Source organism: Pygocentrus nattereri, chromosome 25, assembly GCF_015220715.1.
Source record: "Pygocentrus nattereri isolate fPygNat1 chromosome 25, fPygNat1.pri, whole genome shotgun sequence".
NCBI classification, from domain to species: domain Eukaryota; kingdom Metazoa; phylum Chordata; class Actinopteri; order Characiformes; family Serrasalmidae; genus Pygocentrus; species Pygocentrus nattereri.
Genome location: NC_051235.1, coordinates 18,172,820 through 18,196,223, shown reverse-complemented (window position 1 = coordinate 18,196,223; position 23,404 = coordinate 18,172,820). Strand labels below are relative to the sequence as shown.

At 39.2% G+C, this 23,404-nt stretch overlaps 1 protein-coding gene across 2 annotated transcripts; it reads left to right on the top strand.

Annotated features, from left to right (window-relative positions):
• Positions 1 to 760: 760 nt before the first annotated feature.
• Positions 761 to 22,086, top strand: zdhhc1 (zinc finger DHHC-type containing 1). 2 transcript variants are annotated; one of them, XM_017706182.2, is made up of 11 exons: positions 761 to 1,673; positions 3,123 to 3,381; positions 3,717 to 3,892; positions 6,988 to 7,089; positions 7,666 to 7,793; positions 7,986 to 8,093; positions 10,810 to 10,931; positions 15,045 to 15,133; positions 17,792 to 17,900; positions 18,203 to 18,305; positions 20,667 to 22,086. In XM_017706182.2, exons 2-11 carry the CDS (start codon positions 3,163 to 3,165, stop codon positions 21,200 to 21,202), a joined length of 1,692 nt encoding a protein of 563 aa, XP_017561671.1. In that variant the 5' UTR covers positions 761 to 1,673; positions 3,123 to 3,162; the 3' UTR covers positions 21,203 to 22,086. The 2 variants fall into 2 exon arrangements, with proteins under 2 accessions (XP_017561671.1, XP_017561670.1); XM_017706181.2 differs by having other exon boundaries at positions 766 to 1,673; positions 7,938 to 8,093.
• Positions 22,087 to 23,404: the final 1,318 nt, after the last annotated feature.

Genomic DNA, 23,404 nt, shown 5'->3' with positions numbered 1-23,404 from the left:
CCATTCACTAGCCCATCCGTGTGGTTCATAGATGGAAACTGAGCTGCAAAACAGCTTTGTGATGTCACAAAATCCAATGCGTTTACGTGTATCTGCCCGTTCAGCTTACACCCATTCAAGGTGAAGTTCTTTCAGACTGTTTTTTGAACGTGACACAACACAAGGCAGCCAGTCAAAGAAGAGGTGGTTCACAAATATCAATCTTAAAGGAACGGGGGGAAAATACTTAAAGGGATAAAAGGGAGTTCATATAAAGATCATATAAAAATTAATTATGACTGTTTTTGGTACATAGAACCACATAAACGTTACAAGGGAACTTCAAGGGGGGAGACGCACAACAAACAATGCAGAACACTGCAGTTTTAAACTCTGAGCCACAGCACTAAAGAGCTAAACTGTGCAAACTTACTGTCTAGAAGTATCTGTTCATTAACGCAATCCATTAAAATAACGGCTTTTGTTCGAGGTTGTTTCTATCCGACTTCAGCTCCTTTTGAAAGAAGACTATTTCAGATATTGAAATCACCTGAAATGTTAGCTATTTAACATGTAACTGATCGGGGAGATCATATTAGATATTCATTTGCACGCCAAACTGCACTAGGAATTTTCTGAATATTGAGAAAAAAATATTCTTGATGAAGGAAACTCCTAAACTCAGGATTAATCTACCCTATACGTGAAGGTATATAGACATCGACTTTGGACTGATAAATAAGCTCAACACTGTTGGGTCGCAGCCTCCTGGGTTAAAAAAAAACCCCAACATGTTCTGATTTAGGCAAAAGCGAATGTTTGCTAGCGCGTGACGGACTCAGGCGTCAACAACACATGCTTTTATTCTGAAGTGGTAATGTCGTCATGGATTCCCCGGATGTGTGTAAACTGCTCAGATCCCATTCATGCCAATTATCCCAGTCCGGCTGATTTGAGGCTGATATAGTAGCCAGTTATGTCAAAAAGCCGTGCTCGAGCGGGATCTTCACCTCAGTTTATATGTGGACGTGGCGCGGCGGGGCTTTCGTGGTCGAAACATGCAGATATTTATGCCCATGAGCAGTAGAAGTGATTTTTTTCTGGTATTCTGAGCAGATTGCAGGGTATCATTAGTGTCAGTTCGGCTCTCGGTCCGTTAGAGCGAGCGTTTGTTTGCTAGCGTTAGCAGTCTAGACTAATGCGAATTAAAGCAGTGTAATGCTGTTAAAGAGGGCGCTAACTACTTATCATTAGTACATCTTTGTTCGGAGTTTGTTGCTTTGTCTTGAATCACGCCGCTGGGTATCTGCCGAGATTAGCTGCTGCTCCCGCTTGAGTTTTGTGGACTGTCTAGCTAGCTGGCTAGCAACTACCATCAAACTGCTGCTGCCATGCCAGATTTAGCGTCTTTGTTCGTACAGAGTGGTCACCGTTAAGTGTGTCAGGTGTTAATGCCACGAAGGACTAACGCCTGACCATGGACAAGGTGTCTAGCCGCTATTGTTAACTGCTTCAGAAAGCGAGGAAGAAACGAGCGAGCTATGCGGAGTGTGTCCCTGTAGCTGCTGCGTAGCTGGCGGTGCTGTGAGGGAGAGGAGTCGGTTAACGGAGCGGTGAAAGATGCGATGGACCGAGACGTGGTGGACTGGCTTAAGGGCAGCCGAATGGACAGATATCATTCAGTAACTTAATAGGTGAGTTTTATGGTTTTATATTTTATTGTTACCTATAGAGTTCTTTATGATTGGATTTCTTTTTTTCTTTTTTTAACGGACCAACGGCTGTTTTTCCTTAAATACTGCGATGCCCATAGAGAAATGATATACGGCAAAAATTGGATTTCAGATATGCGAGTTGTGTTCTCGTGTATGGTTTCCCTTTATATTCAACTTATATAAGTCACACGTGGACATTTATGTGTCATATATACCAATTTATTTGAAGTTGGCCACTTTCAAATATAGGACATATATTTTAGTCACATTAACATGAATAAATATGTGTAAAATATATTAACAATATTCGATATATAATGATCCATGGATTATAGATTTCGATTTTTCCGACATATATGTATGATACATAAATCAGATGTCTGTGTCAGAGAGACAGGACATGCACCAATCAGGCATATCCTCTTGACCACCTCCTTGTTTTGAGCTTGTTGTCCGTTTTATCAGCTCCACTTACTGTACAGGTGCACTTTGTAGATCTACAATTACAGACTGTGGTCCATCTGTTTCTCTGCATACTGTCTTAGCCCCCTTTTACCCTGTTCTTCAGTAGTCAGTACCGCCATGGACCACCACAGAGCAGGTACTATTTGGGTGGTGGATCATTCTCAGCACTGCAGTAACCCTGATGTGGTGGTGGTGGTGGTGGTGGTGGTGGTGTGTTAGTGTGTGTTGTGCTGGTAGGAGTGGATTAGACACAGCAGTGAGGAGTTTTCGAACACTGTGTCCATTTACATTTACATTTATGGCATTTAGCAGACGCTCTTATCCAGAGCGACTTACAAAAGTGCTTGTCATTACTTCAGAATATCTCATGTTAATAAAGGTCGACATAATTTTAAAGAGCTTTGCTCTAAATTGCTACCTGAAGTATTCTATGCATTGAGACCTAAAACAAATACAACAAGTAGAAAAAATACCTACAACTCAACACAGAGTCTACACAACACTAAACCTGCTGAAAAAAAAGTTTGTAATAAAATACAGTGAACAATAGAAGAGGTGAAGATCTTTAATAGACAGTGTTAGTGATTAGATAAGTGTCCACTCACTATCCACTCTATTAAACTCTCCTACCTCGTCAGTCCACTTTGTAGATGTAAAGTCAGAGACGCCAGCTCATCTGCTGCTACACAGTTTGTGTTGGTTATCCTCTAGTCCATCAGTGGTCACAGGACACTGCCCACAGGGCGCTGTTGGCTGAATATTTTTGGTTGGTGGACTATTAACAGACCAGCAGTGACACTGAGGTGTCACTACAGCAGCACTGCTGTGGCTGATCGATTCTGTGTTACCTTGCTTCATACAGATTACAAGAGAACACTAAACACTAAAAATATATATTTTAAAAAGTTCAAATGAATGCATTTCTCCTTCATTTAAAGTGATAAATGATCTGTTGTGTTGCAGCACTGTCTCAGTGGTGGGGGAAGGTCTGCTCTGGTCTCCCATGGACATCTGCGGTAGGAACCCAAACCGCACTGCCCCGGTCAGCGATGGGCAGCCCAGACGAGGCGACTTACCACTGTGCTCTCGGACAAATGGCTGGAGTTGGCCTCCGCACCCCTTCCAGCTGCTGGCTTGGCTCCTTTACCTTTACTTTGCAGTCACAGGCTTTGGAGTGTTTGTCCCCCTGCTGCCATCCCATTGGATCCCAGCAGGGTATATCGTATCCTTTGTGTTGAACTTGGATTGAAGTTTTATGTTTTTGGTTGAAGTATATTAGTTGTTTGAGTTTGTAGCTACAAAATATTTGCCAGCTCAGTCTATTTCTGTAGACGAGTGTCTGTTAAATTTCATTTTGACTTTTGTGTAGTTATTTTCTAAATGTGGAGCAAAAATTGTGTGGTAGTCAGTTTGGAAGTAAATTTACTCACTGGCTAAGGTATACGAAGGAGTGTAAGTTCAACCTGATTGAGTGGCCCTGTGCAAACTACAGACACACATTTACTCACTGTGCCCCAAGTAACCCGATGCAGTTACTATGCTTAACTCATTATTCAGTGTACGGGCATTACATTTGTGTGCCACCTATTTGTGCACCTGACAGCTGTCTCCATCGACCCTGCTGACTATAATGTCAGAGCGAAGAGCTACAAAGGACCACTTCCTGTGTTTGACCGCACTAAGCATGCACATGTGATTGAGAACTGCCACTGCTACCTCTGTGAGGTGGATGTGTAAGTATGGATGGTGGTGAGCATCTTCTCGTACATTTTCTTCAAGAACTAAGAACCGATGCACCGAGAGTGAGTTACATACTACAACCCCAATTCCAATGAAGTTGGGATGCTGTGTAAAACATAAATAAAAACAGAATACGATGACTTGCAAATCCTTTTCAACCTATATTCAATTGAATACACTACGAAGACAAGATATTTCATGTTCAAACAGATAAACTTTATTGTTTTTTGCAAATATTCACTCATTTTGAATTTGATGACTGCTACACGTTCCAAAGAAGTTGGAACAGGGGCAACAAAAGACTGGGAAAGTTGCTCAATGCTCAAAAAACACCTGTTTGGAGCATTCCACAGGTGAACAGTTAATTGGAAGCGAGTGAGTGTCATGATTGGGTATAAAGGCAGCATCCCTGAAAGACAAGCAAGGATGGGGTGAGGTTCACCACTTTGTGAACAAGTGCGTGAGCAAATAGTCCAACAGTTTAAGAATTACGTTTCTCAACGTGGTTGGTATAGCGTAGTGGGTAACACCTCTGCCTTCTATGCTATAGACTGGGGTTCAATCCCCCACCTGGGTAAGCAGCCTACACTATACCAATAAGAGTCCTTGGGCAAGACTCCTAACACCGCCTTGGCCTACCTGTGTAAAATGATGAAATTGGAAGTCGCTCTGGATAAGAGCGTCATCAAAATGCTGTAAATCTAAATGTAAATTGCAAGGAATTTAGGGATTATCATCATCTACGGTCCATAATATCATCAAAAGATTCAGAGAATCTGGAGAAATCTCTGCAAGTAAGCGGCAAGGCAGAAAACCAAAATTGAATGCCTGTGACCTTTGATCCCTCAGGCGGCACTGCATTAAAAACTGACATCATTCTGTAACAGATATTACCACATGGGCGCAGGAACACTTCAGAAAACCACTGTCAGTGAACACAGTTCGTCGCTCCATCTACAAGTGCAAGTTAAATCTCTGCCATGCAAAGCGAAAGCCATATATCAACAACACCCAGAAACGCTGCCGGCTTCTCTGGGCCCAAGTTCATCTGAGATGGACTGACGCAAAGTGGAAAAGTGTCCTGTGGTCTGACGAGTCCACATTTCAACCTGTTTTTAGAAATCATGGACATCGTGTCCTCTGGGCCAAAGAGGAAAAGGACCGTCCAGATTGTTATCAGCGCAGAGTTCAAAAGCCAGCATCTCTGATGGTGTGGGGGTGTGTTAGTGCCCATGGCATGGGTAACTTGCACATCTGTGAAGGCACCATTAATACTGAAAGGTACATACATGTTTTGCAGCAACATATGCTGCCATCCAAGCAACGTCTTTTTCAGGGACGTCCTGCTTATTTCAGCAAGACAATGCCAAGCCACATTCTGCACGTGTTACAACAGCGTGGCTTCACAGTAAAAGAGTGCAGGTACTAGACTGGCCTGCCTGCAGTCCAGACCTGTCTCCCATTGAAAATGTGTGGCGCATTATGAAGCACAGTATACGACAACGGAGACCCCGGACTGTTGAACAACTGAAGTTGTACATCAAGCAAGAATGGGAACTTTATTGGAATTGGGGTTGTATAAACGTATGTGAATGCTTGAGATTACAATGCAGATTCACAGCAATAATGAAGAGTTCATTTTTTTGATAAAGATTGTGTGACTGATGTTACTGTAACCCACTGATGCTAAGAAACAAAGATTACACAGCATTCAAAAATTCAAACCATTGTTTTTAATGAAGGTGCACACACTGCTGCTGATATTCACTGCTCTGTGAATTCCAGCACTCCTCGTTTTCTCTGACTGTTAAGAGTACCACAATTTTTTCCCCTATCGCTGCACTGAATGAAACCTAGAATGATACTACACACAGCCAGAGATGTGATGTGGCTTGAAATTTACACTGAGACAGCAGCCAGTCTAAAGTCTTTAAGATGTAAAGTTTCCTTCACAGTGGATTGATATGAAGTGGTGCAGTGTATAGAAACGTACCAACTGTTTACGGATTTCTTTACAGTGATGGGGAAACGGGGATTATGGTGTCTACAGTCATTTTATTTACTGTCCAAAATAGCCAGTGAAACCATGAGTTCTATATGAATTGTTGATAATGATAAAACAGTAGTAAATAATAAAAAAATCAATTTTGCCTAGTCACAGAGGTCCAGATGTGATTTTGTAATAAGAGCCTGTGAGGACAACTGTGAATCATTTATACTAAAATTTGAGTTGTAACAAACAAGTAGGAGGGGAACAATTTTAACTTTTGGGGACCATATAACTTGCAACCCCCTGCTTGTATAACTCCACGCTGTATGTGTTTTAAAAGTATGTTCTAGGCTAAACACAGCTCAGAACTATTGTAAAACAATGTCTCAGGCACCAGGTAATGTATTAACACCCGTTTCTTGTAAAAGGTTTTTGTAGCCTTTAGAAATATTAAAATCTTCAGATGTCTGGTTCCTGTCAGCACTGCTGTAAATAATTCTGACTCTGTATGTTTCTCTTGAATGGAGCATTTCACATCAAACACCTCTGAATGACTTTTATCACATCTTAATGACTTAATGATGCAGAAATCAGTGGCGTTCCCCTTCAAGATAGATGGACAAAGGCTAATCATTATAGCTGTACTTCCTATTTGATGCAATGTTTAGTTGTCTTTAGGGTAATCAGGTAATTTGCCTTCAATATAATTATGGAAAAATATCTGATCTTGAACTTGAAAGAATCATAATCATCAATCATTTCTGGTTTCTAATAATGTCAGTTCTTGTATTGCAGACTATTTCATGTTCTCTCATGCTCCCGTAAAGGATAGGAAGTGAAAGTAAACCTTTTCAGAAGATAAATCTGGTGTACCAGCAGGGTTAGCTGTGGTTCCTGCACATGCAAATTAATGTTCACTGAGCCATAATTACAGGCTGAAAGGAAAGACTAGTGAGACATGGTTCTCTCTGCAGCATATGGTGATGGCAGAGGGCAGCCAGCATGCTCCACTTCCCTAATCATCCCTGCTCAGAGCTCCTCACAGCTACACTTTATCATTAGCAGTGGTGTTAATGGTGGGTTCTCTGTTCTTTTCAGTGGGCCGAAGTCCAAACACTGCAGTGCATGTAATAAGTGCGTGGCCAGTTTTGATCATCACTGTAGATGGCTGAACAACTGTGTGGGCAGCAGAAACTACTGGTGAGACTTCTTCACTCCTAAGAGGACTCTTATTTTGAATAAATGATGTGAATAACGAATGTGCAATATGTTCTAAACCTTAATCTAGGTCAGAACAGATGGTTTTCCATCACGCCTTGTTGGCTTGGCATGTTTTCTACAGTTCAGCACAACATAATAAAGCACTGGGAAACGTGTTTCTCTTATGCACAGCCAAAATCAGAATTGAAACAATTGAAATCTTAATTTTGATGTCCACAAGGAGTTATTTGCCAGAGAATGCATTCCCTTTAGTAACAGGAATTGCCCCTAATGAACCCCAGATATGCTTGTTGAATGTGTTGTGAATCATGGGTGTTTCTACATTGCTTTTAATCACAGAAAATGGTCACTGTACTGATCAGAGTAATCATTTTTGTCAAATTCATGTCAGTAGACAGTTTACTGCTGCTGGTAACACATGGTTTGTACGTGCCGTTTCTGTGTAGCGATGCAGCTGTTTTAGGCAGTAGTTTCATTATTGCCTTTACTTAAACTGAGATGCCTTCTTCTTTAATGAATCAGTGTAGAAGTCCTTACAGCTGTTTTCCATTGCAGGCTTTTCCTGAACAGTGTCATATCCGCTCTGCTGGGTATATTTTTAGTTGTGATCATTGCAAGTTACGTTTTTATTGAGTTCTTTTTGGATCCGTCAAAACTTCGATCCGACAAACATTTTCAGCAAGGTAAGAGACTATTTTTAGCATTGCAGTGCAAGACATGTAGGAAGGTACTTGCTCATTAATGAGAACAGAGGAGGTACATTCAAAGCTTTTATCAGTACAGGTTATATTGCATCTCTTTCCCTTCCTTTTGTTTCCTGTCTATAGTGAAGAATGAATCTGTGGTGTGGTTTGTATTCCTGCCCGTGGCTCCAGTGTCTACTGCAGGTCCAGCCATCCCTGCCCTGGCAGGAGTAACCATAGCTTTGGGGCTACTCTCCTGTCTACTGCTTGGCCATTTGCTTTGCTTCCACATCTACCTCAGTGAGTGCACTCTTCTGCATTATATATCTTTACATAGAATGTGTTTACAGCATACAGTGATGACACATGTAGGGTGTGTGCTTTTCTGTCCCCCTGAAATGTGTTGAGACCTCAATTCTGGTCGAGTTTTGTGTGCTGTTTGTCGTGTTATGCAGTATTCTTGAGCACAGGGTAATAAATTGAACCATAAACTCTGCCCTAACCTGTAGGTTTGACACCAGATCTCACTAAGCCCGACTGGAACTGCTAAATTAGATTTTTGAAGAACCCCACCCAAAACTGCTCACATGCATTAAAGGAGATAGATGCAGAGAGAAAGCACAAGAGAGGAGAGGTGTAAAATCTGTTGCATACAAAAATCAATCATTAGAATACAAACTTATGCCCTGTGGTGCACATGAAAAAAATCATTCTGTTTTGTCTCTCGGACAGGGTATCACACCTCTAGCACGGCGTTGTCTGTAGCTAAATCTGTTCTTCGTGCCTTCAGTCATCGATGTTTTCTCATTACAGTTCTTGGCATGCATTGCACAAATGCATCATGCAGCCATTGGAAATCCCTGTAGACATCTTTATTTGAACCAAAATTGACATGGCAAGTTTTTACCTTTTTTAGCCAATAAAACCAAACTGAGTTAGACAGGTATGTGCTAACTTTGGCTTTTAGCTTGTTGTCCTCCTTATTTGACAGGTCAGTTCTAGAGTCATATGTAATCTCCATTGTACAGATTTGCCGACCGTTACTACAATATGTGTGCTGTAAGATGTTCTGCTTCCTAGCAGTAACATTAGCTGTCTGGCTTTGTGCTGCATTCGCCTGTCAGAGTAAGAAATAAAATAAAATGCTCCCCTACCACACACAAACACACACACACACACACACACACACACACACACACACACACACACACAAAGAAAATCCACCCTAAAGCTGTTGTTTTCCTTAAAACGTTTCTCTCATCTTCAAGATGTCAGGAGTTTAGTAGTTTTTATACTTGAAAATCTCATTCTGCAGCACCGCTGCAGGATGCAAGTAAGCATGTTTACAATAGATGTAGCAATGGTTAAAATTGTTTCATGTTAGCTGGAATGTCCTTTTAACATGCACAGACATGCATGAGATTTATTTTCCTAATTTAAGTATGTAAATAAATGGCCTTTAAGATGCAAAATGAATAAAACAGGTGCATAAATACAGATAATGTGCAAACTGGAATGGAATGGGATGGTAAATGGGATAGATGTCTTTTTTTTTTATTTTTTTTTTTATCTGTGTGACAGTAAAATTACATGTGTAATGTACTAAATAAAAAACTGTAGCAAAGTGAGATCAGGCTAGTTTGATGTGGCACATCTATCCTCATGGGAGGCAATTTATTCCCCGCAACCTTGAGTCAGCGCAACAAATAGCTGTGGCATTACAAACCAGCAGTTGAATTTTAGCCTTAGTGCCACACGCATATCTTAAATGAGAGGGGCTTGGCGAGTTCCAGTGATTGGAAACCAGCTTGATCGTTTTTTCTGCCTTATGCTATTGAATCTTGTTCAACTGAGGCTGAATCAGCTACCTTAGTGCCAGCACCAGTTGCTATGGCTACGCAGTGGCACAAGCAAGAATAGGTTCATCTAAAGCCACACTGGGCAAAGATGCAGTCAGACCCTGTTCAACTGAATTGCATGGACAGGGTGGCTCTCCATTACCACCGTTTCAATCCTTTTGTTTTTGTAAGAAAAATGCCCTTTTGAAAATGTTTGGTCTTCTCTGCTCTGATACGTGAAAGCTAAGAAAAACAAATCCTGGTCTAATGTTTAGAGACTGGTTTAGCTGACACAGTGAAACAGGCATTTGCTCAGCAATGTTCGCTCTCATTAGATGAGTGCTGCTTAGTTTGTAATGCTACCTAAGCATGAAGATTCACCTGTACCGTGTTTAGACAGCGTTTCTAGGGCTGATCGTTTGCTAATTGGCTCGTTGCGATGTACTCTAGGGTAAACTGGAGACCATTCTCATGAGCTTGAAGGCTTTATAAATGCTTGGCACAATAACAGTGATCATCATAATGACTCACCTTATTTATATCATGATTTCAGTAAACTACTCACCATGCATATGAGACCGGTTAATACAACCATAGTTAAACCACATTTAACCCAAATCAAACCAAAAACAAGATTTGTAAAAGCAAGGATTTGTGTGTGATTTATGTGGTGGTCAAACTTAGCAGGACTGTATTGTGTTTAGAGATAGAGAGAGAATCAGTATTAAGCTGAGTGATATTTGAGTGCTGACTCTTATATAGAGTGCAAAATAGATGGGCTTCAGGTTTTAGCTTTCAGTACAAATTGAAATGTATTACTTTATATCCTCAGGGCAGAAATTCAGGATCTTATAATTGGAAGTGTTAGTGGTAGGAGACAGAAGTATTAGGTCCTGTTAATTTATTGCTATAAAGCTGTTGGAGTAATGTGCTGTGAGTGACCATATGTGCCACTAGAGGGCGAAGGAGCAGTTCAAAACTTTAATTGTGGTGTTTGAGAATGTAGAATAATTGGTGGAAAAGTTGCCCAAGAGGTTCTTTTACATATACTCAGTGCAGAATTAATCACATACACAGCCAGTTAATTCTTCAGGTTACGCCATCTCAATCTGTTAAAGTTTAGGATTAAAGGCAGTGTATAGGATATTGACCTTATCTCTTTCTCTTCTCTCTTTCAGTGTGGAACAGGCTGAGCACATATGAGTATATCGTTCGACAGAGGCATCGACAGGAGACGAGGGACACCAATAAAGGCCCCTCTGGGAATGAGCCTGGAGTTCCCAAGATGAATCTCATCAAGGTAAACATGCACACACACAGTATAATGATGCTGATGTTTAAATGCTGAGGGCCTGTTTACACGCACAGGTCCGTTCAGATTAAAGTAGACTTTTTAGTTATATAGAGTCTAGTTTGGAAATATTCTAATATATTCTTATTTGTAGTGAGGATGATCAGGGCCTGTTTCCATGCACAGATCCAGTCATATTTAACCTAGCCTATTAATTCATTCATTAATTCATTCGTTTGCTTAAAACCTAATTTGAACGTGTACTGGTATATTATAATTTGTAGTGAGTGCTCAGTCTGTTTACATTTTGCGGTTACCTTTGCGTTCTAGTCAGATTAAACATGGCCTGCCTGCTTCCTTCCTTGCTTATTTATTTATTTATTTATTTGGTTGTTTATTTAGCTTATGTTCATTTGTAGGGACAATGCTGAGGGCTGTTTACATGCACAGGTTGTCAGATTTAGTCCGACCTGTTTGTGTAATTATATAGAGGCGAGTGTGAATACGCTAGTATGGTTTTTTTTTTTGTTTCTAATGAGTGTTCAAGGCCTGTTCATATGCACAGGTCCAGTTATATTAAACCTATTTATTTATTTCTTGATTGGCAAGCTTGAACACCTACTGCTGTATTTTCATTCTCGCTCTCACCTGTTAGTATGTTGCAGGAGGGAAGTGAGACGTTTGGAGCCTGTCTTCCTTACAGACTGGCTTGACTGTGTTTAGCCATTTAAATTATTAATCAGAACCTGTTACACCAAACCCCTAACCAGACCTGCTGCAAGTGATGCATAGTGCTGATTATGCTGTTGTTCAGGGCTGCAACTGAAGCTTTTGCACTTACGAAGGGCAAAATGGAATGACGAAACTAAGGTGAAACCAGTCTTTGTAGTGCGGATTATTGCTCTGTGAAGTTGAATGCCAAATTGAAATACAGAATCATGTGCTGCCCATGGGCTCTATTGCCTGGGGCTGGGGTGTGTTGCCTATGGCAACCTGATTGTTTTGATTTGTCATGCCTGGGAGACGGCGCTGCTGGCGAGCAATTAGCACTTTCTCCGAAAAATATCTTTGCCAAGTGGCTGTGAAAATCTCACATGGGCAGCACATTGAGGTCTCGCCAGACCATGGGAAATGAACACGCACGCCATTAGGTCACTTCCTGTTTTAGAGGGCAGTGGTGTGTTTGAAGGACAGTGTGACTCTTGGAAAGTTACCTTTAGAGCAACAAGAGAGTTGTGACGGAGAGACATTTGCGTACAAATGATGTACATCAGTTACCAGTTGAAAGACTAATTGTTTGTGTCGACATTGCAGTTTATAGGGTGTGGGTGTTTTTTTAAATAGAAAGAACAGGGGTTTTAAGTAGAGCCTTCAAATTTAAAGTGGGGGACTTGAACCTAATAACATGGAGCTTTTGAGCTACCTGTAGATGAGTTAGTCAAAAGGTTCCAGACACTTGTGTGATGGATGTGACAACCACAATTAACTGGCTGTCTGGCCCACTAAATACAGTGTCTGAGCTAGGAGCCTGAAGCCTTAAAAAGTGGATGTGCCTTACTTCTTGGCCAAAAAACAAACCTAGACAATTAATTACACAATGTATGCACGTAATACATCACTGCTGTCTGAACAAAACCTTGTATCTGCATTGTGGTTTTTCAGTTTTTGTTCATAATTTGAATGTGGCTGTTTTCCTTCCATGATGAAAGTCTCGTTCCATTGACTTTACATTAAAAGTAAAGTATGCATTTTCCTTCTTCTGTAAAGTTAGTCCGTTTTGGAGATGTTTTGATAGTGATTATCATAATTTCAGTCACGTAATATTGATGCAAAAACAAAATTGCAGTGTCAGTGTTTTTCAAAAATTGTTCAACCCTAACTACTTAATATTATATACTTTTAGTATTTGGTATCATTGTTTTGAAAATTGTTGATTCCAGAAATATAAAACCACTTTGGTTGCAAACAGTTGGATTCGAATGACTTGATCCTATACTTCATGGTGATGAATGGAGCTATAAATATTTTTAACGTCTGAGAAAGCTGAATAGCATTGAGAATAAAGCTTTAATAAAAATTAATATCCATAATTCATCATGTTTCAAAAGTTAAGATCAAAACTCAAAGCAGATGATAAAAATAATGTGAATATAGTAAGTGTATTATTTATCATTTATTGTTGTAGTTATTTAATCTAAAACAACAAAGACATTAACATGGAAAGTGACTACAGTCTTTTAAATGGTAGTATGTGTTATTAAATATGCATTTGCAGATATTAATGCTATTTAGAAACATCTGTGTCTCTTGAAAGTAAAGCTTTCCTGCAGCGTGTGCATTTAGTAACTATGTGGCAAAAGTTGTTACGTAAAAAAACATTGGTAGAGTATCTGACATGTCTGTGAGAGAAGGGTGGTGTGGGTGGGTGTGTCGGTGACTTCATCGTTCTTTGGAACTATTAAAGAGCGCTGAGCAGATTGTTGTGTGGGGCTGGGCTTCACAGTCACCTTCCATGCTGACACTGTGTATATATATACACACATGTACAACACATTCAGTACACACATTATTGTGAATACACAGCGTTCAGATTCACAAGCGTGTGAAGTCAGCATGGTGATGCATCTAAACTCTGCATACTGCACACTGGAGCTTTGAGACTGCCGATTTTAAAACAACTTCGCTGACTAGTAGACATGTAGGTGAGCTCTGGACCCTGTCCCTTCTCCAGGGAGCATGGTAGTTTGCGCTGCTGGGTTGTGTTGTTATGGTCAGATTTTTGTCACTGATGGGACATGACACACCCAGACGCTTCAGGGACAACAAAACGGTGCTGGTGCTTGTATTCAGTAGCAATAGATGGCAGAAATACAGAGAAATTTGAAAATGAGTGAACATTTGAGTAAGTCTATGACTCAAACTTGTGGACTACAGAGAAATGCTCAAGTGTCTAAATTAAAAAGTAAATGTTTTTACAGAGTTTTTTTTTTTTTGGCTAGTCAAGGACATAAACTACCATAGTCGGGGCATATTTTACAGTCATATACATTTGGTTGGATTTTTTTTTTTAAGAAAAATCGTCAATTCAAATGCATTGTAACTGAACTGATGGACAATAGGAACATTTTCCTGACTTTTACAATTTGTAGTGAGTACCTTAAAGTGAAAATGTAAGGATTTTTTTTCTACAATAGTAGAAGTATCAATTTCCAGTAATACTGTAGAGATTTTCCAGAGTATTACTGTAGTAAATTAGCAAGCGCTGATCCAGAGTAAATTTTCTGTTTTGATGTCCCATTAAATGTCTCAAATGTTATAGGAATGTTATGAGCATAAACCTCTCAAGAAAGTGCAGTACTTCAGAAGATACACCTGTGAGTCTTCATAATCCCTGCTTATAAAGGCAGAGTTATTCTTGTTACAATCTGTGCCCATTAAACATTTATGTTATAACATTGCTGCACTTTTTTGCATATGGCTGAAACAAAATTAAACAGAAAATAGAAAAAAAAGGTTTTGCTAGTGTAAGTAATTTATATTGCCTATAAATAGTTTTATATGTGTCTTTCATGCAAGTTCATTGTAAACATCAGCACAAAAATATTCAAGCACCCCAATAATAAATATTATTTGATTTAGACTTTATTTTTTTTTATTTATGAACAGGTTTCTTGATATATTAGCACAAAGACATTTTTTTAAATGCTTCGGTAGACATTCTGCCCACAAGTCGCTCAAAAGCGTCATGAGACACAGGAATAAGGTGGATGGGATGCGAGTATTTTGTGGTGTTTCCATATATTTTTTTAATTATTACTTATTTATTGCTGTTGCATCAGCAGCAAAAACACATGACACTTCCATTTCCACAGATTAAGTTGTTTAGCTCATTAGTATTTGTTATGAACAAATATGCAAATTGTCATCTCATTGTTACGTCACTAAATATTGGAACAGAATTGTTTCTTTTTCATGTATATTTGTCTTATTCACGTACATTTTCAGTAATTTCATATTCTAACTCTAGTTTGAACCGCAGTAGAGTGTGTCTGGTGTGCTTGCGTCTTTCTTTTTCTTTGTTTTTAATTTCTTTCTTTGTTCCTTTCTTCCTTAATTTCTCAGGACGTGAGCTACTCAGGTACTCTAGGCTACACAAATCCAGAGATGGAGGTGGAGGATCCTACTACCATGAGCTCACGAGGCAGATTTGAGTAAGTCAGATCAGGACGTTCCCTACATTCTTGATCCAGCAACACAAAAACGGACAGATTTAATTTGTTTCTAAACAGGCTAATCTTAACAATAGCAGTGCTCTTTTAATGTGTTTCTGGTATTATTTCTACAAGGGCCATAAACAAGTTGTACAGGTTATGAGTTCAATATGCATTATAGTGGCTGATATCAGGGCACTCTTTTTGTTGTTTCGATGCTTTGTATGTGAATGAAAAGCAAAAATGTGGGAAATGAAAGAGTGAAGTGCAGTACACAATGGGTACAGTAACAAATATCGTTCAAAAGGCACCACTGCCCAGCTTATCGCATTTTACAAGCCTTTTGCCATCATTCTCACTGAATGAGTTCAGCTCTCCCAAACCCAGCAGATTGAGTGACACTAACTTCCTTCCAAAACCCTGCTAGAAGCCCTAGGGTTCAGTGGCCTATTGATTTCTTTTTACAATGACTCATAAAAATACAAGTAATGTCATTTTATTGTATTCTGCTATTATGCTATTAAGTCCCTCCGTTAAGTCCTGCGTTTCTTCAGTGGAACCTAGGAGCAGAGACATAAAACCTTTTATTAGGCTGTTAAAATGTGCAAAGATATGATCCACAGACTTTGGAGGGTGGTGTTGACTGGGGAGGGTGACTTGATTTTGGTTCCCCAGAAAATAATTTTTAAAAAATTTTATATATATATATATATATATATATATATATATATATATATATATATATATATATATATATATATATATATATATAAAGTTATTGCCAGTGATGTGCATATTAGGGCTCCATGTGTACTTTTGCATCTGTTAGTCCTTCTTTTGCCCAGGTAGAAAGAAAAACACGGGCACGGATGTGGCCTCATTGTTGTTAATTCAAATGTTGCAAGGTTTTTTGTAAAGACACATTGTAGTTTGGCCTTGTATAGCAACAAGAAACATTTTAAGACTCCTAGCCTCGTAATTTGACTTGATCCATTTCTAAATAGTTGTCTGTGGAAGCCAGTAAATACACATTTCATATGGAGTTAGACATAAAAATGAACGCTAAATGGTAATCTCACAGCAGTGACAAACTGGGCTTTCATTGTGCTGTCATGGTGACTGTTTTCTTTACAAAAACAAAAATTCTTTTCCCATGACTTTCATGACATGCAGTGTATTAAAAGAAGAAGAAAAGTGTTTAGAGCCACTGCCGGTGACCTCAACTGTAGCAGTCATTAAATGTAGTAGGTCAAAACAAAAGTTTGTGTATATGTGTGTGTGTGTGTGTGTGTGTGTGTGTGTGTGTATATATATATATATATATATATATATATATATATATATATTGTGTGTGTGTGTATATGTGTGTGTGTGTGTGTGTGTGTGTGTGTATGTGTGTGTGTGTATATATATATATATATATATATATATATATATATATATATATATATATATATATATTTTTTTTTTTTTTTATATAGGCACTTAGGTGCCTAGAATTTTGCACAGAACTGTATATTATATGCACAGATGACACACATGAATATATGAATATGCATAAGGAAAAAACTCTCAAGAGTTCTAAAACATAAATAACTCAACACAAATAAAACTACAGCCCAGAAACAAGTGTACAGGCTAAACTACTAAAACAAACTGCTTAAATCCAAACATCACACACAAAGAAAACTGAACTCCGTGTCACTCTTTAATAGTTTTGACCTATTGCATTTAATGACTGCTACAGTTGAGGTCACCGGCAGTGGCTCTAAACACATTTTTCTTCTTCTTTTAATACACTGCATGTCATGAAAGTCATGGGAAAATATTATTTGTTTTTGTAAAGAAAACAGTCACCATGACAGCACAATGAAAGCCCAGTTTGTCACTGCTGTGAGATTACCATAATCATTGATTTAACCAAGCCTTTACTTTGCTTCCAGTGAGAGGTTTGGAAACCGTAAAAAAAGCACATCAACATATGTAAAAATAACACTTGTGATGTCCCTTTACTAGAAATAATCTGAAACCTGTTTAAACTCTACAGCAAGTAAGGTCAGTTCAAGAGGCATATCAGGGCTATCACTGATCAGACAATGGCACCTGGCAGCTGTGCTGGACAGTGTAGTGTGACTTGTAAAGAAAGCTTTGTGTCTGTGTTTGCAGTCCACTTGATCTGTTGGTGCCATGTTTCTTCTTTCGATGCAAGTGTATGCAATGGGTTTAGCTGCTCAATAGCTCACTAACTTCCTATGATTGTTGTTGGGAGGTGACTGTAGTGATTCTTTGTCGAGTATGTCCTGGGGTGTCCTGGTCACTTAACATTTTCAGTTCACAAGTACACAACCAACTATATATGTGTTATTCAAGCCTTTTATTTGGGTGAAAAAGGTTTGTGCTCTTTTGATTAAAATATCATAACAAAAGCTGTTAGTTGTTCAGTCTTATTTCAAGCAGTGCCTTCCTGCAGATGGGTAAAATGTTTTGACTAGATTTTCTGGAGAGTGTAGTTGCAGCTCCCTCAGAATGTGCGAAGGTGAAAGAGGCCTGGAGTCAGAAATGACTTAAAGGGAATAAAAAAAAAAATCACCCCCACATGCTTTTTTGAGCAAATTAGCATATTTTTATGTGCTGTACTTGTGTGATTTGTCTGTGCAGGTTGCTTGCTAATGGCAAGGTCAGAAGCTCACCAGAGAGAATGGTGGAAGAACTGCTCCCTTCCATCTCCACAGAGCAGAAACCAGCACCTCGTCCACTCAAAACACAGGTTAGACATAGTGTCCCTAATCAGTTCAAGTCAGGAAACTGTTTTTGGAATTTGTGTTTGTATTTTGCATTTCTGTGTATTTGTAAATAAGTGTACTTATTATGATTACTCAGATGCAGGGAAGGGCCCATATTCATGAAGCTTTGTAGTGTGGGATTGCTGATGTAATATCTGTTCCCATCAGTATAAAATCATAGTAAATAAAACAAGAATCAGATCTTGCTCCTGCTCTGTGACGCTTTTGCAAGCCACACCAAATTATGCTAACTTTTTTTTTTCTTTTTTTTCCCGTTTTTATGTAGAAGAAAAAGAAAAAAGTCCGTAAAATTCCAGCAGAAGTGATAAATGACAGAGCCACTGAGATGGGCACCAGCAGAGCCGTTGCACACCAGTCTGCTGAGCAGGGTGAGACACACAAAACACAGAGAATCAAGTTTTGAGAACCGTGTTTATTCTTAAATAAATCTTAAACGGTGGCCTAACCCACAAAGCAGTGCTGCCATAGTGACAGTGACTCTTTGCTTTATTTGAACTAGATTTGTTTACCCATAATTTAGTCATCACTGCAGCTTTGGTTCCTCAGTAACTCCATTGTTTCTTGTGTTAGATAAGGTCCAAACACACACCACATTCTACGGAGAAAAGTTAACAGTCAGATTCCGACATTCAAAAACATGCTGACACATATTTATCACACCTGGCAATGATGATGGGATGCCAGGTCTTGCGTTTTTCATTCATGGACATACTTGAGAAATGTAGGCCACTCTGTACACAATGACTTCTAGTAGTGTTCCCAGCTAGATCCCAGCTAAACTAGAGTACCACCATTTATTTCCCAGTTCAGTCTTGGAGTCAGTTCTTTCACAATTGTCCTGTTGTGTCAGAGCTACGTAGCTATGGGATCCTAATTTTGTAATTAGAAAGCAGTTGAAACGTTCTAATATTGCATTTGCTTTAGTGTGTTCCAGTGCAAAACGATAGCATTGTAGGCAGATAATGTTCTATCTCCACCTTCTGCATATCCAGTCTGCAAGCCATTGTACTGTGTTAGTAGTTCTCTTATGTTGCTTGATTCATGATGTTTGAACACTAAGGTATACTGTTTGCATGGCTGAGATCTTGACATTGTTTTTCATGTGAGCCATCCACACTGTTGCTCCTAGTCAAATAATTGTTTTATAGGTGTGTCTGTGCTCAGTATTGCACACCTTAGACCCATTCAAATGACAGTAACCTATTTCTGATTATCTTTATACGTCATGTTCAGCACATTTTGATAATAGTAGTCTTGTTTTAGCTTTAAAGAAATCATTTTGCAAGAAATGAAATTTCCAGTTTTCCCTTTCCCCCAAATGTATTCAGCCAGCTAAGAAATGTTTGGTGTGTGACTTGTGCTTCTTACTTTTGCAAGGCAGCTACAAGTCTAATGTAACTAATAGACAGAGGTGGTTAATTTAGGTCTAGAAAGTAAAAAATCCTCCCCAGTATTTTTCAGGGCACCTCTGCTGGTGACTTGAGCCAATTCGTGAAGCCTTTAACTGCTTTAAATGCTTTTTTTTCTTTCTAGAGTGCTTTACAGTGGCAGGTGATGGTAACACTAGAGGCCTTGCCTTATTATAATGGTGATTCTGATTCCTGCCCAAATGCTAGGATCTAACCCCATCTTTCAATGCGCAGTAGGGGTGTGATGATACAGGAAATCAGATTTAGTTCTACACTGTGATGGTCAAGAGCAGTACATTTTTCAGTATGGCAGAAGTAAATGGTGCCTGAATAAGTGTCTTATATAAATAGGTTAATAAGATAATATTTGCACTGTGCTACACAGTTTGGCTGTATGTAAAGTTGTCCAATAGAACTTATTTTAATGCCTGCTGTGCTGTCCTCTAACAAAATCAAACCCTTCAAAATCACAACCCCTGCACAATTATAACTGAGCTATAAAACAGCCCAGTTTTTCAATATGAAGGCATGCATTAGATAAGCCCCTGTAAATAAGTATTCACAAAAAAAGGTTTCTCAGTTCATTACTTTAATTACTTCATGTGGTAACAAGCAATTTAACTGATTTTATTCAACTCTGGTGTGATTTGAAATACAGTGAAACAATGCAAAGCAAATTTTGGTTTGGTTTGATTTTACATCCATTCAGAACTCAGTCAGCATCTGCCCTGTTTCACTTTTCACAGAGCTCATGTGTCGTTGACATTTTCACAAAAGATGATACAAGATCTCAGAAGAAGAGCGTATTGAGTAGTTGAAGTGTCTACAGTGAACAGGTTGACTTTGTAACGCTAAAATAAATCAGAATATGGTTGAATATGGAATGCTTGTCTAATATGCTTCATTTAAAAAAATTCTTAATTGCCAAAATGTCTTCAAATAAATATCATGTTTTGGAATTAAATCTTTAACAGTACATAATTTGAGGTATACACATTTTTAAAAGTTAAAAATTATTGGATCGGTACTCCGTATTGAGTTCAAATATTGAAATGGATATAGGATGTAAACAGAGATTTAAAAAGTCACATCTGTGCATCTCTAGTTAGTTAGCTACATTAGCCTTACATTAGATCCAGTGCAAACTTTAGACATCAAACATGTCTTGGCTGATTGACTACTTTTGTGAAATAAATACATTTTCCATAAACTATTCCTTTAATACATTTTGTATTATATATTTCTGCACAGTAGTTTGTGTGTGTTTTATTGTGTGTGGTGACCTGTGTACCTTGTGCCCTTGTGTATCCTGTGCCTTAGACACCTCTGTAGCCGCTGCCACCCTGTCATCATCCCTAAGCCAACGCCTCCCTTTTCCAGCGTTTCCTCTGCGAGTGACCCTGCCCCCCCTGGCTCCTGTACAGGCTGCTGGCCCCCCAGCTGAATACCATTCTGATTCCGCAGAGTCTCTGGAGGAGATTCCTGTAGCACTGGCTCGACTGGGCACTGCCACAGTGGCGGGGGCACCAACACCCATCTCCGTTGCTACTGCTGCCCATTCCTTCTCTACCCAACGTGCTTTGCCTCCTCCCACAGCTGCCCAGCCCCTGCCCTCCCCCCAGCCCAGGACCAAGAGGAAGGCTGCAGCTCGGAAGGCTGCAGAGCAGCGGTTCGAAATGGCATCCCAGAACCCCGCGGTGTTCGTCAGTCAAGGAAGCGGAGAGGCAGCCATATCTCTAGCGGGCGCCAGAGCAGATGATGTTGCGAATTCTGCAGGGAAACGCAAGCACACAAGCAAGAAAAGAAGCATGGAGGAGCCGAGGCCCAGCTCCAGAGCTAGCACCCCACTGGCATGAGAACACTAACCCTCAAATCATGCCTCTCCTGGGTAGGGGACATCAGTAAGCTTAGCCCTGAATGCGTTCAAAAACTTGCAAGACCGACAAGTTACTTCTGGAAATAAAGAATCCACTACAGTCTCGGATGTAGCGCCGAAAGCCTCACATAACCTATGCAAACACCACTGAATGTAGGCATTCGGACTTGGATTGCTTTCGAGAAATTGAGCATTTCATCTATTTCAATACATTTTGCTATAACTTCTCCGTAGCACTGCACAATTGCATTTTTAATCATTTTATTTATCACTGCTGTTTTTTTAATCAAATATTTATTCATATTGAATGCCTATGGTCATATACTGTGTACAGTCTTTACCAGACTGACTGTTGCTTTGTAAGTCGTGTTTATTTTATCCTACATATCTGTTCATCACTACCAGATGTTATGTTTATTTAAATGAATAGTTTGCTTTATCCATATATAACATAAAAAAAAGACATTTTCATTTTTTCATTTGGCAGTGCACCACGTTCAATATTTCTTTGCACCTGCACTCTCTAAGCATCTGAATAGATTTCAGGCCTCAGAGTGCACAGTATTTGCTTTTTTTTTTTTTTTTTAACTGCCAGAACACCACATTTTGTTTACAGATTATTACTGATGTTTTGTTGACGTTTGAAGAATATCTTCAAGAAAACCGCTTTAATAATTTCAGCAGAAGACATGAATTTGTTGTCCAGGTGACTGCTTGTTTTGTGTTGTCTAAAAGATTGTTGTTGCAGAATCCACTCTCTTGTACAGCACTGTGATATGTTGACTCTTTTAAGCCACTTAATGTTTTTTCTACTTCTCTCGCCTTCAATAAAAGCTGGAGCTTGTCATAGCCTCGCACACTCAGCGCCCGGCCTGTTTTCTGCATCGGATGACAACAGCTTAAAAGCTTCTAGCAAAGGTCAATCATTTCTGAAGTCACACAGGTGAATTCATGGCAAAGGGAAAGTAAGCTGTGGTGAAAGAGATGGTAATTATTTTTTATTCTTATTTTTTTCGTTACTTCTCAAGCATTATCCCATTACTATGATAACACGCCACTAACAAAAATACGCCTCTCCAGAAAGGTGGAGGCTGCAGTTTAGTGGGAGACAGATGAGATTGGTCCATTCATGCTGCGCTCAACGTTGAGGAGCTCTGTGGCTTCCGCTCTCTATAACGAGGTAATGATGTAAGACTAAAGAGGAAATCAGCCTTTAGCCCACCACCACAGGTTCATGCACTATGAAACTTTAAAGCTTACCTGCTCAGTGCCATCCACTGCATTTATGCAAGCGAACATGAAAGGACTTGCTTAAATAACCCCATCATTTTATCAGTGTGGCACAAAGAGGAGCTGAAAGCATGAAATTACATGTAATGTTTTTGAAATTTTGAGATAGAAAAGCTGGTGCCAATCTTAAGCACTCTTCTTTTGGAAGCACAATGGAAGCTTTGTTTCATCTCTACCATTCAAACAACAATAACAAAAGATTCAGAGATCAGCACCTAGATGCTACTTATTTAGGTTCAATGCAAAAGTAATTGGACAGTGACGCCATTTGTTTTGTCAAACAAGGACTGTGAAATGAGTTTTGACATTTGGACTGGATGAAATGTTCAATCTATACAGCTCTTTGTATGCGTAATCCCCAGGCCAGGGGACCACAAGGAATTGGACAGATTGTTGCTGTGTATTTTCTTGCCCATCAGTGTGGTCTTGTGTTGTTGGTTAATGCACAAGAGAGCTAACAAAAGTCTGCTGTTGATCCTACATGCTTCATTTGCATCTGGAATCTGTCCATTCTAAATCAATACAAATAATTCAGTTATAACAAAAACATTAGGGGTGTACCAACTATTTGGTACATAGCTAAACAGGAATTCCACAGAGTTTTCAAGATATTTGCATAATTCAGTTTTTTAAGATGTAAAGACAGAGTTTTGACATGAAGTAATGCATTGTAGAGAAATTTACACATTCAAATTTCTTTACAGTGTAAGAAACCAAGAATCAGTGCAATGCAAATGTCATTTTATTTACTATCCAAACGAACAGTGAGCCTAGACCTCTTCGGAGTTCTTATATGTATTACTGATGATCGTAAAATGGCGATTAAAAAAAAAAAACAAAAACAAAACAAATTCTTTACATACTGTTTTGCCATACAGCGCCCTGCGTGCAC

What these genes read in the sequence shown, in the direction of transcription:
- zdhhc1 (XM_017706181.2), top strand. Translation starts at nt 3,163, where the DNA reads ATGGACATCTGCGGTAGGAACCCAAACCGCACTGCCCCGGTCAGCGAT. An exon ending in GTGGGCAGCAGAAACTACTG is followed by an intron (nt 7,090 to 7,665) that starts GTGAGACTTCTT and finishes TTTCCATTGCAG; the next exon opens with GCTTTTCCTGAACAGTGTCA. An exon ending in CGACAAACATTTTCAGCAAG is followed by an intron (nt 7,794 to 7,937) that starts GTAAGAGACTAT and finishes TCCTGTCTATAG; the next exon opens with TGAAGAATGAATCTGTGGTG.